Raw genomic sequence first — 15,847 nt, 5'->3', positions numbered from 1 at the left:
GAGAACTCGTCCTTATAAGCTAAAAGAGAAAATCCCAGCACCCTCCTTTACTGCCAGAAATGGTTGTAGACCACATGTCTGCAAAGACAGGTCCATTGAACACACTGGTAGAATCGAACACAGAGGTGTCGCAGGTAACACCCAGAGAGTTTGATGTGATAGAAGTTTCTAATAACGGACTAGCAGATGATGTACATTTCTTAACTTAGTATGGTCATAAATAAAATTCGACAAAATATTGTTTACAAAATGATTCTATTTTGTCTTTGTTTCGCGTAAAAATACATGCATACTACAGTGGTTACACAGTGTTCATTTCCTCCTCTTTTTCATCATCATCATCATCATCGATTTCATCCAATAACGGTTTGTTGATCAGACGATTCAATAGTAATTTTCTCCTGTCCACGGCAAAGGCCTCCTCCTCATCCATACCGTCTTCATTCATCAATCGTCGAGCGGTATGCATGACTTCCCTATGTATTTTATCCTGTTTAATACGGTTATACCACTTTAGACGATGCAAGTATAACCTTCTCAACTTACGCCTAGCTAAAAGTAAGAGCGAATTGTCATTCTCGGATGTCCCCTCTTTTTCCTGTTCTTCTTCTTGTTCAGCCAAAGTTGTTTCCATATCATCTTTCACTTCCTGTTTCAATTCTGACCACGGATTCACACTGACATTGTCATCATCATCATCGTCACCGTCATCCTTGTCTTTCATCTTCACCTGCATCATCATTTTCTTCATCATCTGTGTTCTCAGTCTCTTCATCTTCTTCTAGTGGTTCGCCAAAGACATCTAGATCCTGTGAATTATAAGTCATGGTCACACACACGCACTAAAGTTTTCTCTATGTGTACTTGCTGGTAGATGTTCCTAAACGATTTCTGACCAATGTGTAGGGCTGTTTTAAAGTTTCACTTTTCTAGGATACAATCGCATACATCCTTCATATGTCAAAAGATGACTGAATACGCGGTGAGCATCCTTACTAGCAGGATGTAAATCCAGGGTGATACCCATAGGGTCGTTGAGTCGCCTCAGAATACACTTGCATAATATCTTGCCATTCCATGGGATAGGCCTGTAACAATAAATTTTTGAAACCCAATTGATCGCGTGGGTTTTTGAAAGCAACCACGTAATGATCATTCCTTGAAATACTTTTTGCATATTTGCCAGGTGGAAACATATCGTGACAAAGATAGATAATGTTACGATGATGAGAATGTTTGGTGAAAAGGTCTAACACTTCTTTATCGTCTCCTCCTTCTGTCATAAGATCATCCATGACCAGTATTCCACCATCTTTAGGGAACCATTGCTTTAACTGTTCTTCATTGGGAAGGTTATCGTGAAATTTTATACCATGTTGATGCATCTCACGGTATCCATCTTGCCAAGCACCGTAACAGTAGTGAATGACGGCAGGGGGTGACGCAAACAATTCATCCAAATTTTGTAGCAGTAATGATTTGGTGAAGCAAGTTTTACCGCATCCCGAAGGTCCCACGATTAATATGCTACTGGGTGATTTGAATTTGAATCCCTCACACCACCTTTGTGATAGATGGAACGACTGAGTCGGGTCTGTAGTCACGGGTGGAATGGAATGGGTCTTCACAGTTGAAGGGAACCATTGATTTGGATTGACCCTTGAGTTCACGCATGAATTTTTCTCGTGACGCTCTTTGTTATCCGAACGCGTGAATGCTCTATTGTAGTAGCGCAAAGGTGTAGCATTATCCAATCAGAAATTTATCAAGGTAGCACGACTCCCATTTCGTGTCACAGCGATACTAATGAAAAAATGTAAGGTTCTCTGCTTTTTATATATTATTGTCTCACCACTTTCCCTAAACTATCACCGCCTCATACACCACTAATACTCTCTTCACCCGTGTGTAAGATATCTTTGTTCCCGCTAGATTTTGAGAATGTGTCTAACTTGGCACAGAGTTGATAGTATTTTTTCTGTAATTCAACCAATTCAATTTTCACCTGTGTGGGGGAAGATATTCTGGGTGTCTTTTCTTTCCTGCCTTCCAGTACTTGTCGCTCACTTTGTCGCTGTTGTAGCAAGGATTGATATTGTTCTTTGTGTACGGCAAGATTCTTTTCAATCTCTTGAATCGCTTGATCTAAGACCGCACATTCTACTTCATGGTATGCTTCATTGACACGTTTCTGAGCTTCAGGACTTTGCATCTTAGGGTGACGTTTCATTGATTTCAATCTTTTGGGGATCGTTCCATTCTCAGCATATTTTTTATATTCCTTCGACACATTTTCCTGATACTTTACGCGAGCATGAACAGCATGCATTTTTTGTCAATACGACTTTAGAATCGCGAAAAGATCCTGAGTACTCGCCATTGTCCACACTCTTCGTGAGCAGGTAAGAAATGAGTGTGGAGGTAGACACTTCGAGTTTTATCACATCGGGAAATAATGGCGTGCCGGTTTGCATCCGTGAAAAGCGAATAAATCACTTGAATAACGACGAAGCAGTCCCTGAAAACACAGAGAAAGCGACTAAATTTGGTTTGGCCGTGTTTAAAGGTAATGGTAACCGGGAGTTTATCGATAAAAACCAATGAAAAAGGTTTTGTTTACAAATGCAAATTAATCTTGCGTAACCTCACTTGTTCACCTAAAAATAAAAGTTGAATGGTATTTTTTAAAGAATGGTTTCAAAAAAAAAAAGAGTTTGCAACACCATTTGAAGAAATGTCGCCACCAGAGCTAAACAAAATTTTATCTGTCAGCGAAAAAACGTGACGGCAGTTTTTACAACAAAAAATCACTTACCGCGATCCGAGCCGCGTTGGATCGTTACGCGCGGGAAAATGTTGGAATCGTTGCTGGAATTTATGAATTTAAATAAATTTTTGGTGGTGTATATTATCTCACTGTTTTAGTATATACTAAAACAACTATTCACCTCAGTGTCGGTGGTTAGCGGGTGATATTTACCGAGCCGCGAAGCGGCTCGGTAAATATCCACCACTAACCACCTCCACTTCGGTGAATAGTTGTTAATTATTCTTCACATTTACTCACTCGTTCTAGTCATTTTATTCCTCAACTTTACTCAGTTCTTGGGACTCATTTACACTCACGATAAGACATTATCACTAACAAATGTGACAGTTTAAAACAGTTTATTACAGTGGTCATTCCATGTACACTCTTTCCTTCTCTTCCTCTTTCCTGCTCCTGCGCGCGCGTCCGGAATACGGTCGCGTAACGACCGTGGCAATGTTTCCACGTTTTAGTCATGTTTCGTCACATGTAAAGCAAGTCCATATCATATGAGCTAAATAAGTCTTTGGATTATGCTCCTTGTAATTCTTCCAATCGCTTTATCACATATAGATGTCGAGGTTTTGTGTAAAACGTGCTTGTATATAGGTACTTGCTATGTTGCCTCTCTTTTACCGCTTTTATTTTGTGTTTAAACGGAGTATCCAGGAACGGTTTGATTGTATTTATCTTCTCTTTGACTTCTATGTAGGGATAAATTTCAGTGAGATACACCACTTGTCTGATTGGATGAAATCGAACTTTCTTGATCATCACTTTGGTCCCATGTATGTAGAAAGTACTGTAGAAAGAGCTGTACTTTAATTAAAGAGAGAGCTGCGCTTTTTATCAAAAAGAGAGATGCACTTTGATCAAAGCGAGATCTGCCTTAAGATTAGGGAGACAGCTGTTCTTTGATTAGGAAAGGATCTGCGCTATAATCTGGGATAGAGCTGGGCTTTGGTTAGAAAAAGATGCGTACTTTGATAAAGGGATAGCTGCGCTATGATTAGGGATAGAGAGCCGCGTTTTTATTAGAGAGAGAGTTGCGCTTTGGTTAATGAAAGAGCTGCGCTTTGAGTAGAGATAGAACTGAGCTTTAATCAGAGAGAGCGGAGCTTTGATTAGTGAAAGAGTTTTATTTTGATTAGGGAGAAAGCTTCGGTTGATTAGAGAGAGACCTACGCTTTAGTTAGGGATAAAGCTGTGCTTTGATTAGAGAGAGGGCTGCGCTTTTATTAGAGAAAGAGCTGAACTTTGATTAAAGAGTGATGCGATTTCATAAGATTGTGAGCTGTCCTTTAATTAGAAAGAAAGCTGCGCTTTAATTAGAGAGAGAGAGCTGCTGTACTTTGATTAGAAAGAGACAGGATCGCTTTAATTAGGGAGAGAGCTCCGCTTTGATTAAAGAGAGAGTTGTGCTTGGATTAGAGAGAGTGGCACTTTGATTAAAGAAAGAGCTGCGCCTTGATTAGAGAGAGCTGCACCTCTATTAGAGAAAGAGCTGTACTTTGAATTAGAGAGAGAGCTACCCTTTAATTAGAGAGAGAACTGTACTTTGATAAGAAAAAGAGCAGCCCTTTAATTAGAAAAGGGGCTACACTTTGATTAGAGAGAGAGTAGCGCTTGGATTAGAGAGAGCTGCGCCTTAATTAGACATAGAGCTACACTTTTATTAGGGAAAGAGCTTTACTTTGATTAGGGAGAAAGCTGCGCCTTGATTAGAGAGAGATTTGCGCTTTAATTAGGGATAGAGCTGCGCTTTGACTACAGAAAAAGCTGCGCATTGATTAAGAATGGATTTGTGCTTTGATTAGATGGAGAGGTGCGCTTCGATTAGTGATAGTGCTGCGCTTTGAGTAGTGATAGAGATGTGCTTTAATCAGTGAGAGCTGATCTTTGGTCAGAGAAAGAGCTGTACTTTAATTAGAAGAAGAGCTGCGGTTTGATTAGAGGGAGACCTGCACTTTGATTAGGGATAGAGCTGTGCTTTGATTAGAGAGAGTTCTGCGATTTGATAAGAGAAAGAGGCGTACTTTGATTAGAGAGAGCTGCGCTTTGATTATAGTGGGAGCTGCGCTTTGAATAAAGAGAGAGTTACGCTTGGATTAGAAAGAGAGTTGCACTTTTATTAGAGAGAGAGCTGAGCTAGGATTGGAGATAGCTGCAATTTTATCAGAGAAATAGCTGTATTTTGAATAGGGAGAGAGCTGCGCTTTCAGTAGAAAAAGAGCTGTACCTTGATTAGAGAAAGAGAGATGCGATTTCATAGGAGTGGGAGCTCTGCTTTAATTACAGAGAGAGTTGCACTTTGATTAGAGAGAGAGCTGCGCCTTGAATAAAGAGAGAGAGCTGCACTTTTATTAGAGAAAGGCTGATAGTTTTTAAAGAAACTGTTTGGGGCTGAGTCGGTGGGAGTAAAGAAATAATTTGGATATATCAACAAAGTTGAAATGGTAAATTGGCCACCGTAACGATTACAAAAGCTGACGTTTCGAGCGTTAGCCCTTCGTCGGAGCGAATAGAGGAATTGTGGGTTGTGTGTGCTTTTAAAGACGGAAAATGGAGCTACGTTATTGGTGGGAACATGGCAACGAGAAAACCATGAATAAATTAGTGGAATGAAAAGCGTTCGTTGATCCCTGTGGGATTTAGACTGCCGGTTTGAAAGATGAGCTTTTGTTCAAGATTTTTACGGCTTTCCGTGCTACCTAAGTGCAAGGAAAGACCGCAGATTGCCATATGTTGCTTAAAATTATTAGGTAAATTAAAATGTCTAGCGACTGGTTTCGATGTGTCCTTGTCATTCCTTTCCACGTCTCGAAGGTGTTCTCGGAATCGGTAACCTAGTCTTCTGCCTGTTTCGCCGATGTATATCTTTTTGCAATAAGTGCAAGTTATGCAATAGATTACATTGGCGGAGGTGCACGTGAAGTGATCGGTGATCTTAATGGATCGTTTAGGTCCCAATATTTTATCAGTGTTGTGAATGAAAGGACATGTTTTGCATCGTGCACGAGTGCATTTAAAAGTGCCTGGTTGGTCATTAGTCTGAATAGAACTTCTGACCAAAAAATTGCCTATGTTTTTGTCGCGTTTGAATGAAATGAGCGGAGACTGCGAAAAGATAGTGCTTGTCTCTGGATCGTTTTGAAGTAATTTATTAGAGAAAGAACTGTTTTTTGAAGAGGGAAAGAGCTACACTTCAATTAGAGAGAGAGCTGCGCTTCGATTAGGGAGAGAGCTGCGCTTTAGAGAAAAAAGCTGCGCTTTGATTAAGAGTAGAGCTGTGCTTTGACAAGAGAGAGAGGTGCGCTTTGATTAAAGAGAGAACTGCGCTTTGGTTAGAGAAAGAGCTATGCTTTAATTAGAGACAGAGTTGACGTTTGATTAGGGATAGAGCTGCACTTTAATTAGGGAGAGACCTGCGCTTTGATTATAGAAAAAGCTGCGCTTTGATCAGAGAAAGAGAGAAAGAGCTGTACTGATTAGGGAAATTGCTGCGCTTTGACTAGAGGAGGAGCTACGCTTTGATTAAAGAAAGAGTTGCACTTCAAACTAGAATAAAGCTATACTTTGATTACAGAAAGCTGTGCTTTAATTAGAGACTGTTGTGTCTTTTGATAAATGATAGGCCTAAGCTCTCTTTACAGAGATAGCTGCGCTGCAATATGAGATAGAGCTGTGCTTTGATTAGGTATAGAGTTGCGCTTTTATTAGGAATGGAGCTGTGCTTTGATTGAAGAGAAAGCTGAGCTTTGAGAAGAAAGAGGACTTGCGTATTAATTAGTACTTTGATTAGGGAGAAGGCTGCACTTTCATCAGAGAAAGAGTTGCACTTTGATTAGGGAGAGAGCAGTGCTATAATTACAAAGGGAGCCGCACCTTTGATTAGAGTGAGAGCTGTGTTTTAATTGTAAAAAGAGCTGTACTTCGATTAGAGAGGGAGCCGCGCTTTTTACTAGAAAGAGTGTTGCGCTTTGCTTAGAGATAGAGCTGCTCTTTGATTAGAGAGAGATCTGCGCTTTTATTAGAAAGAGAGTTGCGATTGATTAAAAAGGCATAGCTGCACTTTATTCGGAGAGAAAGCTGCACTTTTAATTAGAGAGAGAGAGCTGTACTTTGATAAGGAAGAGAGCTGCGCTTTTATCAGAGAGCGAGTTGCGCTTTGATTAGGGAAAGAGTGCTGCACTTTGACTAGAAAAAGAGCTACGTTTTTGTTAGGGAGAGATCTCCACTTAGATTAGGGAGACAGCTGTTTTTTAATTGTCAAAAGATCGGCGCTGCAAATTCGGGTAGAGCTGCGCTTTAATTAGAGAGAGAGCTGCATTCTAACAAGAGAGAGAGCTGCGCTTTGATTACTGGGAGCGCTGTGCTTTAATTAGAGGGAGAGATACACTTTGATTAGAGAAAGAGCTGTACTTTAATTGAAGAGAGAGCTGCGCCTTTAATTAGAGAGAGATCTGCGCTTTTATTAGAAAGAGAGTTGTGCATTGACTTGAGAGAGAGAGCTGCTCTTTGATTAGGGAGAGAGCTACACTTAGGTTAGGAATACAGCCGTTCTTTGATTTTGAAGAGATGTGCGCTTCAATTAGGGAGAGAGCTGTACTTTGATTAGAGAGAGAGCTTTACTTTGACTAGATAGAGAACTGCTTTTTGACCAAGTAGAAAGCGTTGCTTTGAATAGGGCGAGAGCTATTCTTTGATGAGTAAGACAGCTGTCCTTTGATTATGTATTTACTTGCGCTTTGATTAGGTAGACCATGACAGGACGGAAAATGCGTGCACTGAAAGTACCTTCCGTTGTCCTCATACAAAGCCTTAGAAAAGTTTTCTAAGGCTTTGTATGGGGCAACGGGGGGTACTTACAGTGCACGCATTTTCCTTCCTGTCATGGCTATGCTTTAATTATGTAGAGAGTTGTGCTTTGTTTATGAAGAGTGTTGTGCTATGATTAGGGAGAAAGCGGCGCTTCGATTAGAAGAGAGTTACGTTTGGTGTAGGGAGACAGCTGTGCTTTGTTTATAGAGTTGTGTTTTGATTAAAGAGAGAGCTGCGCTTTTTGAGTAGAGGGTGAGTTGTGCTTTAATCAGAGAGAAATCGGTAGGTTTCCTAAATAGACGTCTTTTTTTAAGGGGAGAAATATCTCCTGGCTACGGAAGGGAAGGCTATTGTGAATTCTATAAAAGTGCTGTTGCCAGTGAAGACTGTGACAAAACCTTCGTTTGAGAGCACCATAGGTTAAGGAGAGAGTTTGGTGCTTTGTTATGCCGATTGTGCAGCCCATATAGGTGTAAGTCAAAATAGCGAGGGCCTAGTGGAAATCTATAAAAGAAAGAAATTCGTAGAACAGGTTTGGATTTAAATCAATTGATTTGGACTACAACTTCACTACTTTGGCCTAGTCGCTTTGGATTAATACAGGTCATTATTATATGGCTGTCTCACAAGGACTGGGAACTACCGAATTCACGAATTTGATTGGCTAAAATCAATATTGAAAGCGGTCTAGATTTTCCCGTCTAGACCGACATCTAGACCGGTCTAGAAAAAAAGGTACAAAGAATATAAAAAATTGGCTTATAAGACACAGCCATATAATAAAAATCTTATTAATCGAGCTAGGTCGGTCTGTATGGGAGAATCTTGACCACGGTTGCTGGTACAGACCTCACTGCGATCGGTCTGTACTGGCGACCTCGGTCAAGATTCGCCATACAGACCTCCCGCTCGGTTAATAAGAACTAAATATTGCCAAGCATAGAGGGGCGGTTTCTTATTATAGTAACATACGTAATAACACAATTTTGATCATATTCTTTCAAGTGCATTTGTGAGAAATCTTTCCACTCTATCAACTATTAATGAGCTTTTCGCCGACGTTTTCTTTCGTGTGAGGGGTTGATGATCAATTGATTGATGATTAATTGATTAATCTATATTTAGATATCGCGAGATTATGAATCGAACTGTTTATATTCTCTTGCTAGATATGGTAATCGATATCACTTAACTGATTTGCTTTCTTCTTTTTTTAAAGCAGTTTGTGGGCGATACGACAAGCCAGCAATCTTTGTCATGGACAGCAATCTTCGTCGTAAAAGAGATACTGTAGTTGTCATTTTCCGCGAGAGATTTCTGTTCCTTTAAAAGTACACACCACAGATCGTCAATAGATGAAGAATGTGGCTAAAGAAGCATCTTCTGATGCTTCCATGGAGTATGGCCAGGCACCAGGGATTTCTTCATGTCGTCAAGACAGCTGCACTAGTGTTTTTTTAAAGACTCGGCTTAAAAGAAGCACTGCGGCAAGTCTGGGGCACCGATGGTGCACGACTATTCCAGTCATCGGAATTCCTCACAGTCTCACAGATTGCCTCCAGATGAAGCTGATTTGCAAGTAGCTCGGGAGGATAGTAATTTTAGCGAGGCAAAGGAGACTATCGAATCAATGCAACCGTGTTTGCCAAAAGTCATCATGAAGTTGACTTTCTCTTTAGTTTAGCAGACTTAGAAAGGGAAGAAGAGGAAAAATGAACGGAGACTCGCTCTTAATCGTCAGTTACTGATTATAACATAACTAAAGCAAAGCGCGCGCTCTGATTGCTTAATTTAGCATGGGTGTATGCTGCTGACGTGAGCAAATACTAAGACTATTTTTCCGCGCGCGCTTGTTTTTTCTGATCACGTAAGATTTGTTAAATAAAAGGCAACCCTTGTTACAATGTTTCAATGTTATGTTACTAAAACAAAAGGTAAACACCACAGTACAGTTTGTTCATAGTTCTGCTGAGCTCTTTTACCGGTTGTTGGATACAGAGCTTATAAAGAGGATTTTAAACAACAACAAACATATGAAACATATGTATGAACTGCGGTTCTGAAACGTATATGTGCACGATCCTTCGCAGTAAAGCACTATTTGAGCAATAGTGAAAATCAGACCTGAAAAAAATTTCAGGCCTGTACGGGATTCGAACCACTGACCTCTGCGATACTAGTGCAGCGCTCTACCAATTGAGCTAACAAGCCAACTGGGAGCAGGCCATCAAATTAATTCGACATAAACCCGTAGATTGATAAATCAAACAACAACAAACATATGAAACATATGTATGAACTGCGGTTATGAAACGTATATGTGCACGATCCTTCGCAGTAAAGCACTATTTGAGCAATAGTGAAAATCAGACCTGAAAAAAATTTCAGGCCTGTACGGGATTCGAACCACTGACCTCTGCGATACTAGTGCAGCGCTCTACCAATTGAGCTAACAAGCCAACTGGGAGCAGGCCATCATATACGTTTCATAACCGCAGTTCATACATATGTTTCATATGTTTGTTGTTGTTTGATTTATCAATCTACGGGTTTATGTCGAATTAATTTGATGCCTGCTCCCAGTTGGCTTGTTAGCTCAATTGGTAGAGCGCTGCACTAGTATCGCAGAGGTCAGTGGTTCGAATCCCGTACAGGCCTGAAATTTTTTTCAGGTCTGATTTTCACTATTGCTCAAATAGTGCTTTACTGCGAAGGATCGTGCACATATAAAAAAGAGGATTTTGGTCGGTATTTCAGGAAGCGCGATTAAACTTTATCGAGTTGCTGGTGTGCAGTCGGTTGTTATGAATGAATTTTCGCACACTTGTTTTCTCTTGTTATGTAAGACTACACGAACATTTTTTTGCGATGTAGCTCAATAAAAGGACTTCTGTTCTTCCAATGTGTCAATGTTATGTTATAAAACAAATGGTGAACGCCATAGCGTGCACTATTGAGTTATGGATGCACTTGGGAGGTTTGCTAAGCACTCAAGAAGCTATCGCCTCGTGCGACTCTTACACTTCTTTCGTGCTTAGCAACCTCCCGCGTGCATCCATAACTCAATAGTACACGCTATGCCGTTCACCATTTGTTAATTATCTTATTCATATAAATGGATGTACAGTTATTAGGATTGTTTCGTTTTGTTTTGTTTTTCCTTGACGATTACACCAATATTTACCCTCACTGTTCGGTCATTACATCTTTAATAAAATTCACTTATCTAGTAGCCAACCTTAGCATAATGACTAAGATGAGACCATTCAAACTACTAAATTTTTAACGTAGCAATATTTATTTCTTAAATTTAACGACTCATTCTATCATTATCTCAGTTTTGGTTGCTACATGTATATTTTTAGCACTCTCAACATGTTGAGTTGCTAAAATGAAGAGCAATCTTGATTCTTTTTCTTGCCTTGATTTAAGTGATCGACGTTCTATAGGAGGAGTATAAAGGAACAATTGTTATAAAAAACGAATTAAAGGAAATGTGCATATTTAATGAATTAATTGCCACGTTTCCATTATAGTCAGGTAATCTGTAGATACCTGGCGTTACGTTGCGTTACTTTGATATTTACTTACTTGAAGGTCAAAAGCCTACTATATTTCGCCTCTCTATGTATTCATTTCATATCTACAGAAAATGAGTTCGCAAAATAACAGATAAAAAAAAACCGAATTTGACATTATGGAATCAAGTAGTAAGTAGCTCACTGTGGTGGAAGTATACTAATTTCTTTCTAATGTGGCCGTTTCATCAGATCAACTGTTAAAATGATAGTGCTTTGTTTACAAACTTTGCATCATTTTGCTCGTTCAAGTCAATAATAATAATTCAATATAATAATAATAATAATAATGATTCAATATTTATATTGCCCAAATGAACATGTGGATATCATCAAATGCGCATCACAACACTTTTCGGGGGACTTTGGCCGGACTGCATCAGCAGTTTACAAAACAATCGAAGGAAACTTATTTCAAGATGCCTCCTCCCCCAATTCCCAGTAAACAGGCCAGACCACATCACTTTAATCTCGTGAGTGGGTTCTTTAACGTCCCCTGCCTAACCAAATTAACTAATTAATAGATGCAAGAGACGGGACCTACGGTTTATTCGTCCTTATCCGAGAAGACTAGAATGTCTATCTATTTCTTGATATTATAGAAAGGTAGCGCATTCTCATCAGTTATTTTAAGACCTTGAGTGTTGGTCCGGCCAGGGCTCGAACCATCGACCTCGACCTCCCGCACAACAGTCCAGCGCTCTAACCAATTGAGCTAACCGGGAGGCGGTTGAGCTAACCGGGAGGCGGTTAGTTCAACCGTCAAGAACAGTCAAGTCAAGTACAAGAAAAAGAACAAGTCAAGAACACTTCAGGCATTTCCTAAGTCGGAAGCAGTGCGATTCCGAGCACCAAACGTTGCACGGTGAATATGAAATAGCAATATAGCATGAATATAAATTTAAAAACAGAAAAATTAGGTACCAGATACATTTTTACCGCGTGAAATATCACTCATTTTTCGAGGCATAAGATGTATATGTGGATGTTCTTTAGAGGGCTTAGATAATCGCGATATGTCAAAAGAAGTTAACGTAGTAGCGATGGATAAGAATAGCTGTCTTCATATCGTGCAGACCTTGGTGCTGATTGATTTCATTTTAAGCCCTCAACGGGGCTTGGTTTTAGCAGTTAATTTTTAATGGTGCGCTATGCGGAGACTCCTTCCCGGATAACCGAAAACCACCGTACGTTTTCAAGATTTTCGCAAATTTATAAAAATTTTAAAGATCGCTGGAACTTCAAAGCGTAAACCTTTGAAAATAGTTTACCAAAGGATATCTTTGGGCAAAAAGGGAAAAATTTTCCAAAAGGATCGTTGACGGGCGATTCTCGATCTTGACAAGCAGCCACTCTTAAGCAATTTGCTGAAGGTGTTCCATAGAACACCAAAATGACGGGTCACAAATTTAAGAAAGAACCAATATTGGTTTTATGCAAGTTTTCTGACAGTGACACCCAAGTCTGCCGTTTTTTGAGGATCCAAATTATTCAAATTATGGTGCTAGTCCAGATGCACTAGCTGCTCCTCTTTTCATATTAGAAGTAAAAACAAGACCAGCGAAAAGTGAAACACCAATTTATCACTTGGACGACTGCCATGTTACTGGATCCAGCCTTTGTACAACGTCCCCTACTCTATGACATACTCTCAAGCTCTGGTTTCTTAAGGGGGGGAGGGAAATTGTGTTGTACAGCCCTACTGAGGATAGGAGAGAAGCATTAGATGAGAAAAAAATTACTGCGAGTCTGAAGATTTAAGTAAGGCCCTTGACACTGTATGCCATCACCTCCTGTTGAGAAACTTCAAGGTATAAGGGATTCTGGGACGCTTTCTTGAATTGATTCGCTATTGTCTTATTGATCGCAAGCAACGAGTTGAAATTGGAAACATTTAATTAGGTTCTCCCCCTTCCACCTTCCCCCACTGCCCACCCCCTTCCTTCCAGTTATTAAAATTGCGTTCTCTTTCGTTTAGAGCTTATCGTCAACTTCAATACTATTGAGATGGGATCGACAAATTTTTAAGCTCTGTAAGTGTCACGCGAAGGGCTGATCATTCACTTTTGGGAGTATTGTCCAAGCAACCAGACGAGTTTCTTAAGCTTCTTTACAACCTTTTTTTTACAGTTAAAAAATTTATTACATTTTATCTTTGCAGTTAAACCAGAAGGAAGACTTTGCTCCATTTAAACACTCATTTTATTACAACACATTTTGCCCCCATAATTTAGACGTTACAAGCAGTTTCATCACGGATAACATGAATATGAGAAATAGATTAATGAATACACACAAATCTGCGATCCTCTTTCACTGAGGGCGTCATATACACCGTCATTCAACGTGAGTTTGGTTTTACAAGACCATTCAGCCCTACTGAAATAGTTACAAAAAAAAAAAACATACAGTCGTTCAAAAGGCCATTCTAAAAATGTGCCATTCTAAATGTGCGCGTGTCATGAATCATTCCTCTTACGACGAGAACTATTTTTTTACGGTCACAGCGACTTTGACCTTGATTCTAATTCTTATACGAACACGGAAACGGAATCTTCTTTTGCTTAATTCAGCCTCTCGAGGAATAGGGCTCTTTTTCGTCTTCATACTTTGGTGGGAACGATCAGTCTTCTTACGCTCCGTATTATCGCAGTCCTGGCCTCCCCTAAAATTAACCACCAAACCCACTTTACACATTCCGTTATCATCTTTCAAACGCCTGAATGATACTTCTTTAACCACCTCGCGAGTCATTTCCTTCCCAAAAGAACCTTGAAGAGGAACAAATACATGTATGATGTTATGAATAATTCGTTTTTCGCATGATTTCTCAAGCAATTATTGCCCCCAAAGGATCCTGAAGGTTCATAATACTCCATTTCTGTTTGATTTGTCTTTTCATTAATTTGTTAGTTTTGTACAATATCATGTCTGGAGACATTCGATTTACACGCAGTAGCCACCAAGAGGCTTAAATTCTCCTTCCCTCCTTCTAAGAGATGATCAGGAAGGCAGGAATTAAAAATACCGAGATTCATATGTGAGAAGACGTTTTACAAAATCAGCCACGCTGGTTTCTTTCCTGTTATTTCAAATGGCCGAATAAGGTAAAAAAAACGACATGACTCACCAATTTTCTCGCGAAAGCCGAAAGTATGAAAAACTTAGCGGGAGGCAAATTTCATTTCTTCTCCTCACATCGATTTCCCCTTTCCCTCCCTTGAGGATCAGGCTTAAAGGCAAATGCCCTACTTTAAACTGGATTTTTTACTACATGCACTTGCACGATGGCCAATTATAAATTCCTTTAGGTGGGATCTCTCAAGTCCAGTTGGATAACGTCAACTGTTACGCACCCTTACTTCGACGGCAATTATTCTCACCAAGCATAGACAGATCTACTCATTATCAGTACCTGGAATAGATGAGTTCAATTCCTTTCCAGTTTCAAGCAAGGCTTTCTCTGAGCAATTCACCAATTTGTAATAATAAGCCTCTTTCTGGAGAAGCAAAGGAAAGACTGATTTTAAGCACAGTTTTTTCTTGTACCCCGATACGTGCTGTGAAGGGTAAACACACTCTATGGACTTGTTACGATTAATGATGTTTCATTTTTGATAAAGTTAACAATGCATGATTCTTACTTCAGCATCCGGTCCACCTTTTCCCAGCCTCTTCACCGATGTTCTTTCTTCTTTTTTATAGCCAAGATTCTCGAGTTTCCTCAACATGGGGCATATCGCAGCATTGGGAGGTTTAAAGCTGGAGGGCTCGGAAAGCGTCATTTGAAGCTTCTCATTGGCGTCTGTAAAAAAAACACGAAAACAAGAAAATATTTAAGGCTCGTTCGTTCTGAAACCCTACATTTTTAAAGACTATGGGTTTTGTATTCCTTATGTTAAGAAATTAAACCCACACACGCGAAAGGAAAAAAGTGTGCGCGTAAGCTTGCTAACCAACCGTAAAAGGAAAACTGGGCGAGTAAAATACTCATCAGAACGAAGAACTTCAATCCACGAAGAGTTTCCATCTCGAATCAGTTATTGTGGGTGACTGGCTCGTTTGTTTTTCCGTGCTTTGACTAATAAAGACTGAACTTACAGTGACTCCGATACAACATTTATACTGTTACGATTACGACTGAATGCTATTTTTGAACTGAGATAAATATTTATGTTAATAAGAACGTGAATAAGACGAATGCCTACAAGTCTTGGCAGAGCCTTGAGGCAAGGAAGACGAAAACTTTTGTGACATAACTATCTTTTAACAATAGACTTCTTGACTAATTCAAAAACTTAACTTATGAGACAATTGACAATGAAGTCTCCCTCTCCAGAATCTGAGGAAGTTATTATTCTTTAAGAAAGGCAGATCAAAAACAAATTTCTTTGATTAAGTGGGAACTGTTGGCTCTCATTTGCTCGTAAGGATTAATGCAAGTTGAATCAAGCATATCAAAACATTTAACTTCAACTGCGAATCTTTGTTTTGCAAAACACAATAAATTCAAATGTATCGGCAAAATATATGGATATGAAATTTTCTAAATAATTATAAAATGTCAGGGAATTGTTCCTGAGTTGCCACTTTGAAAGAAACTTTACCGTCGGACCTACTTTTCTGTGAAGGAAACACA

General features: G+C 39.6%; 1 protein-coding gene and 1 pseudogene across 1 annotated transcript; both read right to left on the bottom strand.

The window, feature by feature from the left end:
• Positions 1-913: 913 nt before the first annotated feature.
• On the bottom strand, positions 914-1,754 carry LOC148733492 (uncharacterized; annotated as a pseudogene).
• An 11,633-nt stretch (positions 1,755-13,387) lies between these two features.
• LOC111322929 (uncharacterized) lies at positions 13,388-15,342 on the bottom strand. Its single transcript, XM_022926165.2, has 4 exons — positions 15,169-15,342; positions 14,853-15,013; positions 14,624-14,708; positions 13,388-13,979 (listed from the first exon to the last, which is right to left on the bottom strand). The coding sequence occupies exons 1-4, from the start codon at positions 15,236-15,238 to the stop codon at positions 13,696-13,698; spliced, it is 600 nt and encodes a 199-aa protein (XP_022781900.1). The 5' UTR covers positions 15,239-15,342; the 3' UTR covers positions 13,388-13,695.
• Positions 15,343-15,847: the final 505 nt, after the last annotated feature.

This window comes from Stylophora pistillata, chromosome 4 (genome assembly GCF_964205215.1).
Source record: "Stylophora pistillata chromosome 4, jaStyPist1.2, whole genome shotgun sequence".
Lineage (NCBI taxonomy): Eukaryota > Metazoa > Cnidaria > Anthozoa > Scleractinia > Pocilloporidae > Stylophora > Stylophora pistillata.
Note: the sequence above shows the minus strand (reverse complement) of the source record. Positions and strands in the feature narration are given on the sequence as shown.